This window comes from Ursus americanus, chromosome 12, assembly GCF_024610735.1.
Source record: "Ursus americanus isolate L20-20 chromosome 12, mUrsAme1.1.p, whole genome shotgun sequence".
Classification (NCBI taxonomy): Eukaryota; Metazoa; Chordata; class Mammalia; order Carnivora; family Ursidae; genus Ursus; species Ursus americanus.
The window spans coordinates 22,268,631-22,290,729 of record NC_142138.1 but is presented as its reverse complement, the minus strand read 5'-3'; the positions used below and the strand labels follow the sequence as shown (position 1 = coordinate 22,290,729).

Here is a 22,099-nt window from a genome sequence, read left to right as displayed (position 1 = left end):
TCCACCCCAATTTCTTCCACTTGCCTGCCACAGGGCCCACCTCTCTGCCAACTGCAAGTCATTCATTTAGCTCAAGGCATTGTGATACCCTAGGAATGCCAACAACCCTGACAGGAATTATTTGAGAAGGCCATGCCTCGCTTTATAATACCTTAGCAGAAATTTATTTCTATCACAGAAAGATTGATTAGATAAAAATTCTGATTCGAAACTGCTCTGAAAGGTTCTTAGCATGGGGCGCTAACAGAAAAAGAGAGCACTGGGCGGGTGGCGTCATGGGGTGGGACATGGCTGGGGAGGGCGCGCCTTAGGAGAATGGGGGGGGCGGCGCTGAGGTTAGGGAAGGGCAGGTATAGGAAAGTATTCCAGAGGGTGTGACCAGGAGCTTGGTGGTGGGTCACAGGTACGTTCTCTCACATGATAACATTAACAACTCAGGACAAGATGTAGTGCCTCTGTAACAGATCCAGAAGAAACTTCTTACCTTCTTTCCCAGGACCTATCAGAATTTTCTGTCTCATTTTGAACTCATTTAACAATAGAGGGGCAGTTTCATTCTGAGCAGGAATTCACTAGGTGTTTTCTAGTGAATGGCTCTATCTTTCAAACTGTATTTTCTGGCATGTCTTGCCTAATAACACAATCTGTGTGTCTGTGCCATTATAGAGAATCATTCCATTATTAGTGAAGATTTTTTAAATAGATATTTATTTTATTTACTTTAATGAATAAACATTTTAAATTCATATGTTTAAGCTAACTTGTTTATTTAAATTAATAAGCATTTAAATTAAATATGGTCATTTAATCAGCTACAGTCCTTAGTATGGGAGTTTGGATACAGGTTGGCCCTTGGAAAATAAGGCTCTGTAGACAAATAAGGCTCTGTAGACAAAAATAGGAGAACAAATCATCTAAATGGAATTAAAATGTTTTTCTAGGGTTTGGAGCCTCAGATGGTCAGATTTTTATGGGTGTGTAATAAAGATACCGGGGCCTCTGCTCCCAAGCAGTTAATCACAAGGTTGGCAATGAGGGAATGGGATCCATTTAGAATTATGAGACCCGAAACCCAAGAGATAGGGGACCCCAGAAGCTGCATTGAAGATCTTTGGCTCTCTATCTCACTCCTTTTATTAAAAATGTAATGCTTAAGAAACCAAAGAAGGTACAAGGCCTCTTTTGTATTCACCGGTTCTGGGTGTGTCCATGCATTCAACAGGTGTTCATTGCAGGGAGGCACTCAGCAAGAAGGCCCAGTAGCAGTCTTATTAAATAGTCCCCACAAATGAACAATCACTGGTTAAGTGCAAGCAAGATATGGCAAGAAAACTCTGTGGTTGAGAAATTAGGAAGAATAAAATAATATCAATTTAGAAAGGAACAGACAATGCGAATGATCAGCAGCAAGTCAGTAGCAACAGACAAGAAAATCGCCACTGTCAGCGGGATCCGGCTCACAGCTCTCTGATGGCCTGGAGTTGCAGCATGGCCATTCTAGAACAAGGTTAAGGTTACGTCAACCACACAAACCACAGGAAAAAACCCATTGAATGAAAAAGTCGTCTCCTTTCCAAAGGACCACATTTTCCTCTTTTCAATGATTGTCCTTACATGTATGTTGTGAATAAATCACCTTCATTTTGAATTAATTTCCTCTTTTTCCTTTAAAAAAAAAAAAAGGAGTAACTTGTCATACTCTGAAATGCCGCCCAACTGCTGGGTAGGAACCATCCGCACCTGAAGAGCAGCCCCTGGAGGTGTTATCTTTGATCACTGGCTATGTGGTGTAAACAGAGAACCCCCAGCTTGTCAGCTGGGGCAGAGCAGTGGCCTCAGATAATGATTAATCAAATTGGCATATGCCCATGCAGGACATTTCAGAGGGCATTGTTTTCAGTTCCATTTCCTCTCTCAAGGCAGAGGGGAGTCATTTCAAACGTAGCAAAGACCCTTCTTTTTGTTGCTTCAAATTCATCGGACTCTTCACCCTGAGAAAAATGACTGAGATTTCACTTTGAGCAATGCAAACTAACACTGAATCGTCTTCGGTGGTGAAATAATAGATTTATGGGACAGCGTAGGAGTATTGACCTGAAAACATGTCTCTTCCTCCCAAGATGGAAATTATGATTATATAATATTATGTAATATCAGTAAATAAGTATACTGACCAATGTTAATTATGGTCCAGGAACTTATTTTAAATTCAGGCTTAAAAACAATGCAGCTTAAAAATTGTTTCCTTATAGTTTTCTTAGTCTTTATTATCATTTTTCTATAAACGTCTGTGTGCTTTCTGGCCAATCTCCAGGCCTTGCATACACACACATACACACCCACACACACACATTTTTCAAATTTAGCACTAGGGTTGGGATATCTATGTATTAATTTAGTTTGTTATGGAAAAGTGTTCTGATAATTCTAAAATATGCTCTTGATGCTTATAGGACCAGAGGCTTCCAACCAATAAACCTAATTCATCTGCTTCATTCACACTGAGTTATCATAAATTTAATGGGAAGCCAAACCTGGCTACCTTGCCTTGGCAACAATTTTCTCTATACATGTTTAAGGTAAAAATGTTGAGAGTTCTTACCGGGCTGCGCCTCTGTGATCAGCAAAAAGGAAGAGAGAACAGATACCTAGTCAGAGAATGATGGATCAGTCAACAGGCTTGGGTAATAGAGGACTTCATAAACAGCCAACCAAACATACACTCCAAGTAACCAGGACAAAGGAAGACAGGCAGCCATCGTGCCTCTGGCTTACTTAAACCATAAGGAGGTTTGGAGAACCTTAACAAGAAGCTATCTGTGGTATAATACAGCTTTGCTGTTAGGGTGTACTATTTCAGTGATACGAGCACACAAGGACAAGAAAGAAACGTCCGAGACAACCTCACTGACAGCTTTTAATGTTTTATCATAAGGAATTTCTCTCCAGATCATTTGGCAAGGAGGTTTTAGACACTAGGTACAACAGAGAAAAGTATTTCCACACACAACGGGGTTAGCAAATGTCATGGACATAATTCATTTCCCACATAATTTGGACTAAATTGGAGCCTCCCCAAATCAGAGAGCAGGAGAGGAAGACCTCTTCTTTGGCTGGCTCTTCTCTTTGGGGTACTATGGCATGAATGCTGATGAGGACTCTTTTTTGTATCTGTTCTTGGCCTGGTGACTTGGGCAGCCTCTACCAATGGGTTGGGATGTGATGGGGAAGACTAGGAGAATCTGACAAGGACAGATGGCAATAACGCAAACTGTCCAGCACCAGTAGAACAATGGTGGACCACAGGATGTCTGAAATAACACAAGGAGCAGACATTTGACTTCTCTCTTTCACTTCTCACACCCGGATTATGGCTGCTCTCAATTTCCCCCAACAATCTCTGATTACTCTCCCTCTTCAGGATTTTTCTGCAGTAACAAGTGTGACTACCATGTGAGTGGGGAAGAGATTTTGCTTAGAGTCTTGCTTTCAAAATTTGGGCTACCTCATGAAGTTACTAAAGGCTACCTGGGACCCAGTATTGCCCAAATCCCCAAATCTAGGCCAGGAGCACAAACACGTAAGTATCTAGAAGGTTGCTCAAATGAAAAGAACTGTTCTACTCTAGAACATAGACAGGAAACAAGCCTCTAGTATTTTATAGCTGGGAGGCCTCCATGCATATCCGGTCCAATGGCCTATATGATAAAGAGGCAGAAGTGAGTCTCTGAGACCCACAGTTAGTGAATGGGTAGAACCAGAGACAGAATTTAGATCTCCGGTCTCATTCTTACATTATATTGTTGGAGGACCCCTAAAGCAGAGAACCATGAAAGGTTACTTCCTGTTTTGAATGTTTTATAACAGAACTCATTATTTTAGACATATTTACTCTAGTCAATTTTATTTCTAATATTTTAGATTTTCTAATTTGCCTGATTTTCCAGGTTCTACTCTATATTGTTCCTACCTTTCTTATACATTTGTCTGTATCTGTGGATGTAATTTATATAAAATCAGAGGAAAAAACCATTTATGAATATGTATTTCTGGGCTTAACTTCTTTTACTAATTCATACTGTGTTTTGGGAGGAATTTAGTATTTTATATGAAAATTTAGACTTTATAATTCTTTTAATGCCCAGACTAAAATTCTTCTCTAAGAAGAAAATGTGCGTTTTGATTTTAGCCTCAATCTCATGGCAAACAATTCACTTTTAAAAGTGGCATAAACTACAGCAAAGAGGGGATTAAAAGTGACACAAATTTCCCTGAGATGAAATTATGAAAAGTAATGCAAAATAAAATGCAGATCGTACCTGCAGAGGCAGAACCTTACATTCAAAGAAACTTTATTAATTTAAGGTTATAGAGAACACTTTTCAAAAGAACTGAAGTCATATTAATCTACCCAAATTAAGCCATATTTTAATCTCCAATGAGTTAAAAACCTATATTTTTAATCAACAGTTCCTGTTTGTATTTTTTTTTTCCCTAGAGAAAGACAGCATCGTGATAGCATTTGGCCTGCTCGAGGGAGGTGGGGGGGGGGGGGCTAAATAGGTGATGGGCATTAAGAAGGGCATTTATTGGGATGAAACCGGGTGTTACATGTAAGTGTTGAATCACTAAATTCTACTCCTGAAACCAATACTACAGTGTATGTTAGCTAACTTGAATTAAAAAAAAAAAAAAAAAAGATAGCATTTTGGAAACTCTACTTGCAAAATGCCTTTATCTGGGAAAAGCTATTCAAATTCATGCAGTCACAAGCATGAATCCAGAAAGCCCAGCTAGAAGCTGTGGAGAGGTCAGACCCAGAAAGCCTCAAAGTCCATAATGAAGAGCTATTCGAAACCTTCAAAAGAAGAAGAATTCTCCACGTCAGATTGAAGGGCTCCATATATGTTATTTATCCCCGTTAAGGTGCAAAAAGCAGCTACAGGTTCTGCTGAGAACAATTTTGACGGCAAAATCTGTATGAGCCAGGAGAGGAGGGCCTTTGCCTATTTTTTATTTTACTCCTTTTCCTCTCATTTTCCAAGAGCTCTGAAGTCGTTAGCGTTTTATCTTTGTTCTGCCAATATATAGAATTTGCTTCAAAGGTGGAAGGAAAGTCATTTGTATCCGGTCTTGGTATATTCTAGTTTAGATTCTTTTTTGAGAGAGAGAGAGAGAGAGAGAGAAAGAGCGTGAGAGAGCATGAGGTTGGGGAGGGGGGCAGGAGGGGCAGAGGGAGAGGGAGAAAGAAAATCTCAAGCAGGCTCTACACCCAGCATGGAGCCCAAGGCGGGGCTCGATCTCACAACCCTGACATCAGGACCTGAGCCCAAATCAAGAGTCAGACACTTTAATGACTGAGCCACCCAAGGCGGGCGCCCCCCCCCCCCCCCCGATATATTCTGTAAGCTGAACACTAGGCGTTGAGTGGCAAACTCAGACGAGTCCAGGGCAAGAAGAGGGGTGCTGTCGGTAAGGGCATGTGTCTTTCACAAAGCTCTGGGGAGCTCGCTACTACTCAGGTGCACCCATGCCTGCCCTGCAAAAATTTGGGCCTAGGGTTGCCAGATCCTCAAAGTTGTCGAGAGAAGCACATCCTGATTTTTTTTTTTTTAATTTCAAACATTCTGGTTTTTAATGGGGCTAAAGTTGTTTTTAACTGCACAAGCAAACAAAACACTTATTCCGTTGTTCTGAATCTGCAGGTGGCCAATTTGTCTCTGATTGCAGGCACCTGTATCACATGTAATAAGCTCCCAGTAAATTTTATCTACTGTTCTTATGACTTCACCTGATTACTCAAACAGGGACTTTGGAATTGGTCTTTTCCTTTTCTGAACAAATCTTCTGTGTTCCTATTTAAATATTAATCGCTAATTCCTAGATTTCTCTTGATCTTCTGATATATTCTGGAAAAGGTTTTGGAAAGATTTATTATTCCCTCTACTTCTATTTTGGTGTTTGAATAAGAGATAACTCTTACTTTGTATCTTGAGGCTGTTTTCAAACCGGGTGTACAGAAATCGTTTATAATTTGGTCACTAGAATGAAGATCTTTGGTTAGAACATGTTGTATTTCTAGAATGTATATAATTTGCAATATGAATATGCCTCCCTAAAATAATATTTCAGCCTATGTTCTCATGGTTTCCGCAGTGTCCTTATTCCACACCAGCTTTGCTTTGTTATTTTTTGCATAAAAGGATTAATTTTAAGTCAGCCTCCTAGGATACTTTAGTCTTAGCCAATGCGGGTAAGTGTTTTAAGATATTTATAAAAAGAAGTAACCAAACACAATCTGTCTTGCTCATCAAAATCACTAAGTCAGCCTCAGGTTTTGAAGCTTTAAGACATGCTAAATTCAGTGCGATGGGGAACCAGAGGAAAACGCGTGAAAAGCTACCAAGCACCAAACAAATATTTTTATATAGGCTAGTCATAGCAAATTCGGTGATTCATGTTAGAGAATTTTCTAGGAAAGCATTAGAATATGAGATCACTGGGGCGCCTGGGTGGCGCAGTCGTTAAGCGTCTGCCTTCGGCTCCGGGCATGATCCCAGCGTTCTGGGGTCGAGCCCCACATCAGGATCCTCCACTAGGAGCCTGCTTCTTCCTCTCCCACTCCCCCTGCTTGTGTTCCCTCTCTCGCTGGCTGTCTCTATCAAATAAATAAATAAAAAATCTTTAAAAAAAAGTATGCGATCATTATGCATATTATTTTGATTCCAGCCCATTTTCTCACTTGCTTTTAAATGCTGATGGGGAAGGCCAGCTATCTGGCAAGCCCTTCTCCCTTACCCCCATCCCTTGTAGGTGTTTGTCTATATTTAAATTTGCTCCTGTATCCATTACAAGTCAGATTACAGTGAATACCTATCATGTCCAATAGGACTTGGTTGAGATGATCTTCTGAAACTCCATTTGGGAAGAGAAACAAAGAGCCCGCTACTAACCAAGACATCATTAAGACTCAACCAGATTGAGCAATCAATAAGATGGACATTTCCAAAGGAAAAATGAGGCCAGGGAGTAGGAGGACTCACCCTTAAAAACACACAGCTCAAAATGACAAGGATTACTTGTCGTTAAAATTGGGGGAAGGACAACAGCGGAAAACCAATGAGGAACAGAGCCTTTTTGAGGCGCTGCAGGTAAACTTCAGACCACCCAATTGAGTCAATTTTTGAAGTGGTCAAATTTGGATAATTCAGAGAAAGATTCAGAATCAAGAATAAGCGCAATTGGCAACATATAAAGAGAGGCTATTAAAGCACCCCGACAGAATTGTATGCCCCGTGGCACGTGATCTGCACCTGACTCAGTTACTCGCAAGCGGCCGTTCAGTTTAGTAGTAGCCGTAGTGACGATAATAATAATGTGTTTGTTTTTAGAAACCAAAAGACTTTGCGTTTCTATTTTGATGTATTTTAGTATTTTTGTTCTTCTATGTCTCCCACTTCTCCTCCCTTCTATCACAGGGACTTGCCACAGCTGGGGTATCCTGCCGGTGGTACGGAGACCGCCAGGCTGGGGCCCATGGATGGGATGACGCGTTTTAGCCCTTGCTGCAGTATCCACTTAGGTGAGTTCAATACAACAAGCATTTCTTGGTGCTCATTCACGTGGAAACACAGTATTTCCATACTTTTTGGTGGAGAGGTTGCCTGCGTCAGCCGAGCATCGGCATCCTGGGAACATTTTCCCAATATACCAAGCAACTGAGAAGAGAACATTGAATTTCTCTCTCTCTCTCTTTTTTTTAGTAGATCTATTTCATTGTTGTCCTAAAGTAAAAAAAGATGTAGGTACATCATACCAGATTTGTGCTGCCACTAAAAATCACCCACTGGTACTAAAAAGGAGTGTGGACGAGTTGCTTTGCACTTTATAAAATCCCCTTTTTCTTCTGTTTCTTTGACAGCTCCAGAAGGGAATATTTTTCTGATTAGCTGAAAAATAAAAGAAGAAAGACAACTTCCCTCTTCTAGGCCAGCTTCACAAGCCTTCATTCATGAATGCTATCACGTTAAGCATTAAACAAGAAATTAACTTAAAAGAACGTTTGCCTAGCTCATGGTAGGTATATGCAGCTGGACTAATCCAAGTGGAAGCTGTGTTAAATAAAACTCCATACTTTTAATATTTAATCATATGCCTGTGATTGAGGAAGAGGTGAATCTTCACAAAATTACACTGTGACCCTTCATAACAGACTTGTGAAGTCACTTAGCAACCAACTTCCTTTTCTCCCCATGGGGCATAATTAGACCTTGTCCTGGTTCACAAAGGTTTGTTTTTAAAATTCAAAATCTCGTTTAGGTGTTAAACACAGTCAGTCATTATGGAGATGATGAAAATGAACAGAAGTCATGTTTGGCCAAAATGTAGAAAGGACTTATTTCTTACCGGACTTTTCCTCTAAAAAGTGTAGGCATGAGGAAGAAGAAGAGAGAAAATGAGAGAGGTGAAATGTATTTTCAGAGAAACAGATAAGGCTCAGAATAACCTTCTTTAAAGCAGCTCTCAAGGCATTGCTCTTCCAATGGCTCTTTCTGGGCATCTGACATAGTCATTCCCCGGCCACCGGCTTTAGCTTGAAGGGTGGCAGAACACCCCCCCCAAATCTGCTACTTGCTATATTGATGATTTTTGAACTGCAAGCATTTGGAAAACGGTAAATGCAAGAAGACACTTTCTCTGAACAACCCTAATCCGTCTGAAGATAAATCCTGCATAAGAATTGTCATAAATCCCCTTCGCAAGAGTGTTGTTGATCAGGGAGGACTGACTCTTAGTGCCAGAGAGGAAGTCGATACGGCACTCTGACGAACCTGATCACACAAAATTCATCCCACCTATTTTTCCTAAAGATCAGATGCTCTCCCTTCAGAGGCCTACGTCCCCTCCCCTTCCCCTACTCAGTGGTATTTAATTCAGGATTCTAAAGCCACCTCTTTGAGTTACTTTATTTTTCCTGGGTGTCTCCCGTGTATACATGAAATGTACATGCTACTATACGTCTGTTTTTCTCCTTAACATGTCCTTTCGTTAGAGCCCCAGTTGAACACCCAAATGGGAAGAGATCAAGTTTTGCTTCTCCTATAAGTTCAAGCTATAGAGGGCATTGGCGTGGCCTCCTCTGGGCACATTCTAAGCTGTCTTTTAAATGGTTTGCTTCCAGCAAATAGATTTGTGCCTTGAAAATAGGAAACTATGCTCTGTAAGATGGCGAGGATTTTGGAAGATGCCATTATTGCAGTGTAGCCAAGCATGGTCATAAACCTGAAACACGAGATTTTCCAGTAGCTCCAACTTCGTCAGGGAACCCTGCACCTGCCATCTCCTCACAAGACACCCTGGCTGCACTCACCAATTCTTTCATCCCATCTTTCGTTTCTCCCCACTCCCCATGAACAATAGCAAATTATTGTCCATGGTGAGTGGTCTCTGGCTCCCTCGGAAAGCTTTTTTATTTCCTGGGCAACCGTCACCGTGAGGGCCTCATTCCTGCCTGACAGCAGCGCTCCACGAGCCTTCTGCACGCACTTCCTAGCTGATGGTCCTATTTCTAGGTTCACCCCCTAAATTCATCCTCTGCATTACCTCCAGAATTATTTTTCAAACCAGCGAAGTGAATATGTTACTCTGCCCTTCAAGAACCTCCCAATTATTCAGATAATAGAACACACGCTCCATTCTACGTCAGTTATGTCTTCACGATGGGCTCCAACTTCCCCTCACCCTTCACCTTCCACCGCTGCCTGTAGGAAGCCACGCTTAACAGCAGAGGCTCCTGGCCGTCGGAATGTTCAGTCACCTCAGCGGCTTCCCTGCCTCGGTAGCCCTCGATTACAATTTTACTTATTCTTCAAGGCCAGGAACGTTTCTTCCATGAGGCCTTCCCCAAGCTTCCCCATCAGAATAAGTGGTTCCCTTTTCTTGTTTGATCACAGCACATTCCTTTGGTTCAAAATAACCACCTCATATTGAAGGTCTTTCTCATATTGAAGGATGTTTATTAGCTTTGGGGAAAACAAAGGTCCACTTTGCCAGCACATTCTTTGCAGTTCCTATTTTGTCCTGTGTTATTAAGGTGTCTCCACTCGATTATTAGCTCACAGTAATGGTCATGCATGGACCCTCTCAGATCCAAAACAGTGCTAGGCACACACCAGGCATTCAAAGCAGGTTTAGGAATTCCCTTTCGGAGGGGCCATTAAAACACCATAAAATGTTTGAAGCATAATGTCTTTTAAAATACAGAAAGATGAATTGCACTCTGAAATAAAGCTGAATTGTATATGCCCCAAGGGATTTGGCCCCAGTTGTAATGTTCCTTCACCAGCTCGTATAAATGTTTCACTTAACTCCCACTTAACTGCTGCTCTCTCTGCCTTTAGTGACCCCAGGGGCGAATATATGTTACAAGGGCTCCCAGGGACTAGCACAGCTTTGTACGAACAATAGTATAGAGCTATGTGATCAGATCTCCAGGGTAGAATATTCTCTTATAGCAAAAAACAAATGCTTCAGAATAACTGAGGGTCAAGATAGGGGCTGACTTTCAGCCCCAGATCCTTGGTAAGTAACACAAAGAAATGGAAATTATTAAGATCCATGTTTTCAACCTACAGACAAAAAGAAATTCTTAGGTTCAAATCAAATAGCTTCAAAGGAATTGTCCTGAAGAAGGAGCAGGAACTTTTCTATATTTGAATTAGCTTAACCCCTTATTTTCTGGATGCCTTTGAGCAAGTTGTCCTGTGCCTCGATCTGATGATTTCTAAGGCAGGGATGTAGATTTGTTGTGGAATTGGAGAACTGTTGTAGGAATGTTGTGAGGATTAAAGGATGTGGATGATACTGACAGCTAACGTTTACTGAGAACTATTACTGATTGACCCTATGCAGTTGGTGTCCTTGTTATTTCTCATTTACCAGAGAGGAAAAGGAGGCACTGATGAATTCCAAGGTCACACAGTTACAAAGGACCAGAGCTGGGACTGGTTCCCAGCTTATCTACCTCCCCAGAGCCTGGTTGGGGTGGGCCCATGGAACAGACCAAGTCCCCTAAACTGATTAACCCAATTTCAGGGCCTTATCAGCATTGGGATCTAGAAACAACACAGCTGAAAGCTCACAGATCACAGAACCTGGAAAATAACCTTGGATCTTTCCAAAGGAAAGAGTTAAATAGATCATGTCTAGCTATCATAGCAGCTCTCAAGGGATGAACTTTTTAGAATGTGAGCTTGTGTTTCTAAGCATGGTTTCAACCTTGGAATTAAACTCTGATTAGAAGGTAAATTTCTCAGCCTTCTCCTAGAATTAAATGCATTATATTGAATTAGAATCAGAAGAATAAACATGAACATACAAATGATAAGGGCCTTTTCTCCTCCCCACACCTTCCCATTCCAGGCTTCATGGTGGTTACAACTTTTTTTTTTTTTTAAGATTTTATTTATTTATTTGAGAGAGAGAGAGAGAGAGCAGGAGCAGAGGGAAGAGACAGAGGGAGAGGGAGAAGCAGGCTCCTCAATGAGCAGGGAGCCCAATGTGGGGCCAGATCCCAGGACCTGGGATCATGACCGGAGCCAAAGGCCCAACAGACTGAGCCACCCAGGAGCCCCAGGCTTCATGGTGATTAAACCATTTTTATTCAATATATTGTTTGCTTTAATTGTTAGCAGCTGCTGACACCTAGGCTATGGCTTCTTGGCTTAAGGATTTCTTCGGAATGTTAAACAAATAAATAACGAAAAGAAAAACCCTATAAGACAATTCTCCTTTGGCGAAAACAAAGATATTTCTTGATTTAAAATGAGCTCATAGCATCGGAGTTGATTTTTAATTGTGGAAAAGATACTAAGAAAATTGGAAAAGAGATGTATACCCCCAGGTCCACTTGTCCGTAGAAACAGAATGAGTGAATTTGTGGACTAGACAAAACATACACTTAAAATATAATCAATGAATCATGTCTAGTGCAGGGCTTTTCCTGCGCTATAGCCTGAGAAATTATAGTCCTTTAATTTGCAAGCCTTGTTGAGAGGCAGCTCATATTTATCCCAAATCATTTTCTAGTGCCAGGAGTCATGCAAGTTAGGTCTTGTTGCCGCCTACACTTTTGCATAAGGGGCTTGAAAGCAGCAACACTTATGGTAGAATTTAGCTTAAGACCCAGAGCCAAAGCCAACAGAGGTGAATGAAGAAAAGCACACACCAGAGTTTAGTGATCCTTACACAGAGGTTTTGTGTTCCAAATACATCCCTGCCCTCTTAACAAAGAATCAGCTACCGTGGAAATTTTTGGCAACAAGCTTCATAAGAGTGGAACCAAGACTCAAAAAACCAAGTCTAATCCATAAGCTTCTTAAGTGTCTGCTGCAACTGTTTAACCTTAAAAATAAGATGGCCATATTTTGGATCTTGATATTTAATGAATGAGATTTTATTATAAATATAACCACTTCTTATCAGTTGTCAGACAAAAGAAGCAAAAGGATAATTTATTCATTTATTAAACCATTAACAGCTATTTACTGGGTGCCTAATAAAACCTAGACACTACTCTAGACATATTGGTGAACAAAACAACAGGAACAATAGACAAAGAAAGCTCCAATGAGCTTATTTTGGGGACCAGAGGAAGGAGATAGATAAAAAAAATAATAAACATAAGAAACAAAGCAAAGTAATTGGTATTTTAGAAGATGATAAACGCAATTTTTAAAAGCAGAGCAGATAAAGAGGCTTGAGAATGCCAGGGTAGAGAGCTCCGTGATTTTCAGTAAGGTAGTCAGTGCAAGCCACTGAGAACGTGATTTGCCCAAGCAGCTGAGGTGGGGAGGGATGTCACACTGTAGCTCTTTGGTGGAGAGGAGGCACAGCCAGGGAGCCAGGGGAGAGTGGAATGAGAAGGGAGAGTGGCAGGTGTTAGCCTGCAGGCTGGGGGTGTCCCCACCGTGAAGGTCTTGAAGGCTAATGTGAAGACTCTGGCTTTGCTCTGTTCCAATGCAGCTTACAACCCTCACTTCTCAGGAGTTCTCCAGGGTGGGGTTTAGTCAGGGTTGGTTGCTGAAAGAAGGCATAGATGACACAGAAGAAGCAATCTCTGAGAATGCCTGCTTGTGACATATGCCGCCATTTTTCATTACTCTTGGGAAGCTGACTTTGATTCCCCAGATATCAAGTTAAAACAGAAGACAGAGATGGGCTTCAAAAATAGGTTAGGAAGTGGAAAGGGAGTTTGTACTGGGCAAAACAGAGTGAGGCCAGTCCATCTTGCCTTCCCTGTCTGTTGGCCACTTTAGGACAAGGGATTTGGACAGGCTCATCGGCCCTGTACCCCCGCTGTGCTGGTAGCCGATTCAAAAGATGGCTCCTTAGGTCCATGACAGTTAGTGTCTGTGTTTTAGACAGAAAGAAATCTCGCTTCATTCTGTTCATTCTGAAATTTCCCCTAGTCTCCAAAGAGACATTTTCTGACATAATGAATGTGAATGACTCACACTCAAAGAGTTTGGGTTTATTTTTTCTAAAATAATTAAAAAGTACATCCATTGCTGTAGATTATTTCTGGCCCTAAAAAAAAAAATATTCTCCATCATAGGACAAAGGGATAGATACTTTTTTCTTATACTGTTATACTTATTTTTATACTATTATTCATACACTTATAGAAACTTCTTAGTACAAAAATAAATATATTATAAAAAAAGAGAATACAGTGTGTACCACTAAGTGACTGAAACCTGAGGCCTTACAAAGGAGAACAGGCATCTCACTGGAGATGTGGGATCAGGGGAAGAGTGCTAGCACTCCCAGAAAAGAAGGGCACATTAATAAACTTTAAAAAAAGAACTTGCCAACTGTACGAAAGTTATTGTTCATATTATTCATCCATCTAATAATGCAGAAAAACAGGTGAATCGGAAGGGGAAAGATCAAAGAAATGGAGAGCCAGAAATCTCCTCTCTTTCTAAAGTAACGTGAGGGATGTAAGTCGCACTTTGCCGCATGAAACACCAAGTTCCATATAATTTCCCACAGTGAAGAGCATCCATCCATCCGACCAATCGACAAGTATTTTCTAAGTTCCTGCTCTGAGTCATTCAACGTTGTAGGTTCTTGAGGGAAGGCCCCCTTCATGGGGTAACAACCTACAGCGTCTGGGTGCAGGATCACTTGTCATAAATCCAACACTGACTGAATCATTCACAAATTATGCTTCTGTTACAAACTTATTTTCCAAATTGATTGCTTCATTATAGAGCCCATTCAACCCTGATTATGGCCATTAGCTAATAAAAATAGTTTTAAATTCTAAACTCTACACAAGTAGGACTAACACAACCAAGGCAGAAGAACTTGATGATATAAAAATTAGTTTTTTTTAATTATGATTAGCATTGTAATTAAAAGCATGTAATTTTTTTTAAAAAAGCATGTAATTCAAGATTTCCTGCCTCTGGTTGAGGACAGCTTCACGTTTTTATGTGTCAAAATTTTGGTTATATTGTTTCAATTAGATTTTAAGCTGGTAACAGAAATTGAGCATTTCTTCTGACCAGCACAGGATGGGCATGGAAAGTATGGAAAAATGGTATTTTTATTTTATTTAATTATTTATTTATTTAAAGATTTTATTTTTATTATTTATTTGACAGAGATAGAGACAGCCAGTGAGAGAGGGAACAGAAGCAGGGGGAGTGGGAGAGGAAGAAGCAGGCTCCCAGCGGAGGAGCCTGATGTGGGGCTCGATCCCAGAACGCCCGGGATCACGCCAAGCTGAAGGCAGATGCTTAACGACTGAGCCACCCAGGCGCCCTGGTATTTTTATTTTAAAAGTCAGGAAATGGAAGCAACAGAGAATTCCCTAGGAAAAAAATAATTGGTAAAGAAGGAAAGAACAAACACTTCTCAGATATGAAGCTAATTCTTCTGCAGACAGTCCATAGCTTATCAGAATGTAGAAAAGGTAACAATATATTTTTAAAAAGGAAGGTCCTACCCATTCCTCCATCTATCCTTCTCTGAAAGGCCTGGAACAAAAAAGAGTTACATCTTATGTACCAACTGGATGATTTCGGTCAGGCTTCCTACAGCTCTGTCTGGCGGGGGCGTCTCAGACTACATCAGGGATATGGGATCTGGTCATTGTGTTGGCTGAGTATTTGGGAGGTGGAAGTGGAAGCTCATGTGCCCCTGTCTTTGATATCCCTGGTCTAAACCCAACCCAAACCATGTTCACCCTATGAAGCTCTCCTTGAAGAGTAGAACCCAAGCTGAGCCTCTTGCCTCCAACTTGCTGTGCTTGAGGTCTGCACCGAGCACTTCGCATCGGAAGGCATACAATCATTAGCCTGCCTTTGCACCACGCAGCAATCCTACCAGGAGCGAATGCCAGTGTGTAGGAGCCCGCAGCTCTCCTCCCCCACAGATGACTCTTTGTTTTTACTGAACTCAATGGGGTGCTGAACCTTCTGCCAAAGTGAGGACAGGAAAGGGGGTGGTGTTACCAAGCAGCAGCAAATTCATGGATTTTACTCATTGGCAGGCTAATTTGGGGGTGGCAGGGTGGGTGGGCCACCTGGAATAGGCAAACAGCATCAGACTGTCTCCAGTTCAAAGCTATCTCCCTCTCCCCATATTTTTTGATTAAATAACTCTGTTATGGATTGCAAATCACCAGAACGAACTTAAACTAATAGCTCCTTCAGAAGGTCATGCCATAGGGGAGGGGGAGGAGGCCCCAGCATACATGCCACTTATTCCCACATCACTTCTTCTTTTCTTTCTTTCTTTCTTTCTTTCTTTCTTTCTTTCTTTCTTTCTTTCTTTCTTTCTTTCTTTCTTTCTTTCTTTCTTTCTCTTTCTTTCAAGTAGGCTCCATGCCCACCGTGGAGCCCAGTGCGGCCTCAAACTTACAACCGTGAGATCAAGACATGAGCCGAGATCAAGAGTTGGACACCTAACCAACTGAGCCACCCAGGTGCCCCTCCCACATCTTTTCTATCAGCCCTCTTCTCCTTAACTTTACTCAAGTCCTCCCTCGCTATTTTTATTTTCTTTCTCACTCCCACAAGTCTCTTTACTTAAAGAGAAGCGGACATGGAAAGGGAGGCCAAGGAGATACACACCTAATGAGTAGGCATTCATTTTGCAACATAATCTCATGTCCTCTTTACATCAGTCCTGGCAGGATGGAGATTCCTGTTCCCATTTTATAGACTTGGGATATGAGGCTCCATATTAAGGAACTTGCCCATGGACACAGATCGTAAGATACAGACGCAAAAACCTGTGTTCCCCCTACTTCACCAATATGCTTCAAGAAAATGTTCTCTTTCTTGGGCTCCTTATTATATCCCCAACGTGCCCCTAAAACAGAGCTTCTGCCCACAGAGGCTCTAAAGTCGGAATACACAGCAGAGTACTCACACTGCGAGGGACTTAAAGACAACAGAATCACTAGACCCTTACTCTGTAGATGAAAAAACCTATTGTGTTTTTAACTTGGCAGAAAGGAGGTAGATGCTGGAGTTCAAGTCCTGGTCCTCAAAATGTCAGCAGCCTCTCGATCTTTCTGAGTTGATTCCTTCTGTAAAATGGGGTGACCGCCACCTCTCTTCCTGCCTAGTAGTCTGGCTGCTCACTCCATCTTTCTGACCATGACAGTGCATATAAAATGGAAACCATAATTATAATGAAGCTTCAACATAAAAAATACTTGTTTGCTAGATTAGGGGAACTGAAATATGACTCATATAAAATGAGGTCTCATTCCTTAACATTTAAAACAAAGGTGTATGAGGTCTTAATATAAAATGAGAGACTTTTAATAAAGTAGAAATCACACAGGACATGGCAGCAATTAAGGCTGACTGCCCTGTCAGCTCAGCCTCGCTCTCCTGTCACACAGAATGGCACAGGAGGGACCACAGAAGGTTATGTCTGTGGATTGAGGGGGAAGAAAGCCTGGGAGGTGGGCTTCTGAGCTGGGATCAAGAGCCCTTTAGGGACCATCAAAGGGATAGCCTTAAAAGGGTTTGTGAGAACTCAGAAGTTGTATGCAAAATGTTTTAGAGGAGCTAATGAACATTTAATTTTTCCCCTGGAAAGAGAGCCAATGGCTTTTATCAAAAGTAGGATAATGTTGTGGGTAGGTGTTCTGAATTAGAAATTAGAACTTCTGGGTTCAAATCCCAGGAACTTCGCTTCTTAATTGTGACATCTTGGGTAAGTTTAATCCTTCCTTGCCTCAAATTTCTCACCTGTAAAACGGGGGTAATAATAGCACCCATCTCCTATGGTTGCTATGAGGATCAACGAGTTAATACGTGTAAAGCATCCAACACACAGTCACACTCAGATTTTCACAGCTGCCACCACCGACACTATCACCATCACCATCGTGAGCTCTCAAAGGGTTCATGACCTTAAAGGATGTTGACAAGTATTCACCATGAATACTCTGTGTTCTGCTTTGTAATAGCTGGCATTTACGAAACATCTCCATTGGGCCTTCTATATATAAAGGTACTTAAGAAAAACTAAGCACTTTACACTTCCTTAATCCTTACACGGACCCTAGGAGGTGAGCAGTAGTGTTAACCTCATTTTACACTGAAGCTTAAAGGTCTAAATAACTTGCCCAGGGTCACGTGAGTAATGAGCGCAGAGCCAGGACGCACACGTCGTTCTGCCTTCCTCCAGAGCAAAAATTCGCAGTCAGTACAGGACTAAACATTTCCGGTTCAAGACGACCTCTCAAGGTCAGCCCGCAGTGATTCGTGGCTTACCAAAACACAAAAGTAAAGGCATCAAGGGCAGCACACGAGAAAAGGAAAAGATGCTGGTGCAGCAAGAATGAAACTACAGCGTTTGTCTTCTCACGTCGGTGAAAGCTGCGGGAGCCACAAGCTTCAGAAGGATGTGCTGAGCGAAAGGCGGGGTGAAGCTCTGTGAGAGCGAGCGCAGCTTGGGGTTCTGGGAGCAGCGGACATGGCCACAGCTGAGACCCGGGGAGCGGTGAGGAAGCCAGGAGGCTCTGCAGTGGAGGCCAGAGGGAAGCTGGCTGCAGAAGACCCTAACTTCAATCAGGAAACTGAAGTGAACAGAGGCAGGGGTTTGGCCCAACAAGGGGAAGTTCAGCTTCTGTGCGCTGCTGTCGACGTTGGTTAGACATTGCTTTCTGATAGACTGGTAGGCGGACTGTGAGCTAGAAGGTTGGATAAAGTTTGCCCGTTATTTGTGATTATTAGACCTCCGTGCCTGATACAAGGAAGGTGTTTACCAAATATCTGGTGAATTGATTCGAAGGGGAAGTTGGGAATGATGTCAATTATCTGTGAAATAATTTAGTGGGGAATACACAGTACAGGATCCCATTGTGAACTGAGCCTTCGACACAGTCTTCTGAAGAAGCACCATACTTGTTCAGGGGATTTTGATGGTACTCAAAACAATTTAGGAATGCTTCAGGAATTTCCTCCAAAACCAGTTCATAGGCATCACACAAAAAACAGTTATTTTATTTACTTGCCAAGTGTTATGCACCAGGTTATTACTGGTCTTGGCTCTAAATGACTTTGGGCTATTTCGGTTTCCTGATTTATCACTATTAATGATATTGTTTCAGCTGTGCCCCAGGCTTTGCAGATCATTCTGACAACGAGGGAATAATCTCTAAATGTAGTATGTGTAATGATACTTTTCACATGTATTAACTCATTCAACCTTCACAGTAGCCTTAAGAAGTTGGTACGGGAATTTTCTTCATTTATGGATGAAGAAATGAAGGCATAGGTTTTATAACTTGCCCAAGGCAACCCATTTAAGAGGTAGAGACCAGTCGTCTGAGTCATTGTAACATTACTGAAGTAAGTGACCATTTCCATCTCCCTCAGATGATCTAAAATGGAATTGTATTCAGTTGTATGTTGAATTCTCATTTTGTTGCTTTTGTAAAGGCATATTTTCTTAGAGTTCAATCTCCTACCCATTATTTTCTTCAGCCACTTTCAGAAGATAATTTTACTTTTTAGGAACAAAGCCATTCAGTTGTATGTTGAATTCTCATTTTGTTGCTTTTGTAAAGGCATATTTTCTTAGAGCTCAATCTTCTACCCATTATTTTCTTTAGCCACTTTCAGAAGATAATTTTACTTTTTAGGAACAAAGTCATTTTTGAAAGATGTCATGAAGGTGTGCGCCTACCCTGAACGGAGGGAGTGGGGTACAGAGGGACACAAACAGCAGACCCACTCATCTCATGTCCCTGCTTCTATCTCCTCCATTGGGAGGACTGATCTGTATGTTGTACTCACAGAAAGGGACGGACATCCCCAAAACCACCTTGTAAGGTAGGTGTATGTTATTCCCATCGTAGACATGAAGCAACTGAGAACCTGCCTCAGCAGTGTTGTCAGCGAGGGGTCGGGTCTTGCAGATTCCAGCGTCTTTCCCATGATACACCAGTTCCTTCAGGACATATAGGTACAAAGTTTCTATTCGTGTTTAATGAAATATCAATCACAAATGTCCAGTATGAAAATAAAACCTGTCTTAAAAGTACTTCCTTTAAAAGGTGGATCAGGTTTGATTTGGAATTAAAGTCTAAGATATGCAAGAAATTCCTGAACCCCTTTAACTGAATTCAAGCCTTGAGATGTAGATATATTATAATCCAAAACATGAAAACACTGAAAATGGGAAAGCAAAGCCATGACTCTCAATTAAGGGAGAAAAAGATTTTAAAAAATTCATGTATGTACATGGAGACTAGTGTGCTGATTAATTCTGTGTGTCAACTTGCCTGGCCATGGGGTCCCCAGTATAAATATTATTTCTGGGTATGTCTGTAAGGCTGTTTCTGGATGAAATTAGCATTTGAATTGGTGGATTCAGGAAAGTAAACCCCTTCTCCTATGTGGGTGGGCATTATGCAAATCTATTGAGGCCTGATTAGAACAAAAGGCAGAGGAAGGAGGAATTCACCCCCTTTTTTCTGCCTCACTGTTTGAGCTGGAACATGTCATCTCCTTCTGCCCTGAAATCGGGAATTACACTGTCAGCTCCCCTGTTCTCAGGCCCTTGGAACTGGAGTGAATTACACCATCAGCTTTCCAGGGTCTCCACTTGGCGGATGACATCTAGTGAGAATTCTTAGCGTCCATAATCACGCGAACCAATTTCTCATAACAAATGTCTTTACACACACACACACACACACACACACACACACAGCCTGTTGGTTCTGTTTCTCTACAGAACCCCGACTAACACAACTAGTATTGAAGAACCAAGAATTGCCAAGTACTAATTGTGCATCAGGTACTGTGACCAGGCTCTTCTGAATGCTTTGCTTTGTTCATTTAGTCATTTATTAAATAACTCTGAGTGCCTAATGTGTGCCATGCACTATGCTAAGCACGGGGTACAAAAAGCCAAAGATCTGACTTACTAGAGACCAGCAGTAATCCGCACAAAATGTCTGTGAGGACTATTACTAACCTCACTTTACAGAAAAGGAAATAGAGGCTCAGAACAATGATGGGGCTTTTCTAAGGTCACACAGGTAGAACATCGTAGACCCCACAGCTGCCTCCTATTAACCTAAAATTCTGTAAACAGACACAAAGCACTTGGAAATAAAGTGATAACTCTGGGCGCCAGCACAAAGAAATAGTTATGACAAATTAAACCCGTCATCATCTCGGATAGGTTTTCTGGTCAAAGCTGTAGACATCCCATGTCTCTCGAATTCAGCATTATGTTTAATGCGTTTCCATCACTGGTTTGAACGAAATGGAAATACGTGACCAGGATGAGAGCACAGCGAGGTAAACTATTGTAAGGGGACCAGGGAGACCGCAGTGTGTTCTCAATGGATAAAAAATCAGAGGGTGGGGACAGGCCACAGTGTTCTGTCCTCGGCCTGGTCCAGCTCACACATTTGTTTACTCACTCACACACACAAGTATTCATTGAATGGCAAAGTTACATAAAAGGCCCTATGTCAGGTAGAGAAAATTTAGGGTGGACACCAAAGGTATCATACAGGTTTCTCTTCAAAAGAGCTTCTTGTACCGGCCGCTAGGAGCGCTGTCGGCACGACGCTGTAGGGTCCGCCCCAGCTGCAGCACGCTGCCTCGCCCAAGGTCACACCCCTTCTTAGCTTGCCCATATCAGAGTGGCTGTATAAAGGTTCTTCATCTCAGTCAAGCTCAGGACAGCTCTGAAGGGTCCTTCTAGCTCTAGAGTTCCATGTATGGTCAGCTCTGGCTGTTGCTGGACATGCAACACCACTTAACTTCTCCTTCTGCCCACCCTACCCTGCAGGAGTTGAGCCCAAGGTCACTCCTTAATAAATACCCTGTACAGTAAACTTGGAGATGGAAAAGGAGGTGTTTTGTCCTTTGTTAATCTTCTAAACAGCACAGCTACAAGCAAGGACAAAAGTTACACAGAGATAGCATTTGGGTTTAATAATTTCTTCCAACAATGAAACAGCCTGACTCAAAAAGCAGTGCACTTTGCAAGATAGAGGAAGTGCCAGAACGACTGGAAGGGTCATTATCAACGAAACAAGTTGCTATTTTAATGAAATTTGTTTCTGTTCATCCGCTGCTGGCTAGCATGCAGCACTGCATCACTCATATTTAGAATTAAGTGATTAGAAATTTTTAAAAGGAAACATCCTGGGTTCAATAGGCTCTACGAATAAATTGCAGGTAAATGGGGGAAAAGTCCATTTCCTAAAGAACTTCCAGAAGTAATCTGAAATTACTTCAGACACAGTGGCAGAAACTGTCAATGCCCACCAGTATTCATTCACTCCTTTGTCTTTTTATAACCGAACCCTGGATTTTAGCTGGTTACATGTCTATCCAGGCAAAGACTATGTTTCCCGGACTCCCTTTCAGCTAATGTAGCCATGTGATTAAATTATGGCTTTGGTAGTGATGTTTGCAAACTCCCAGTAAAACCTTTAAAGGAAACCACTTGCCTTTTATTTTCTCTTTCTTCCATCCCAAGGCTGGAACATGGAGGTGACTGATGGTGGTAAGGCAGGCGCAGCCTCAGAAAGGCG

At 41.7% G+C, this 22,099-nt stretch overlaps 1 protein-coding gene across 10 annotated transcripts in view; it reads right to left on the bottom strand.

Moving 5' to 3' along the window:
- Window positions 1–22,099, bottom strand: part of SGIP1 (SH3GL interacting endocytic adaptor 1) — a 204,947-nt gene that overhangs the window by 80,027 nt on the left and 102,821 nt on the right. Inside the window, exons 8-9 of one of the 10 annotated variants that reach the window (XM_087865980.1) lie at window positions 8,407–8,418; window positions 2,603–2,614 (exon numbers count right to left, since the gene is read on the bottom strand). The exons of the other annotated variants lie outside the window; for them this stretch is intronic. Of the exons in view, the coding sequence (XP_087722106.1) occupies window positions 2,603–2,614; window positions 8,407–8,418 (24 nt within the window). The remainder of the gene's footprint in view (window positions 1–2,602; window positions 2,615–8,406; window positions 8,419–22,099) is intronic. 10 annotated transcript variants of the gene reach the window in all.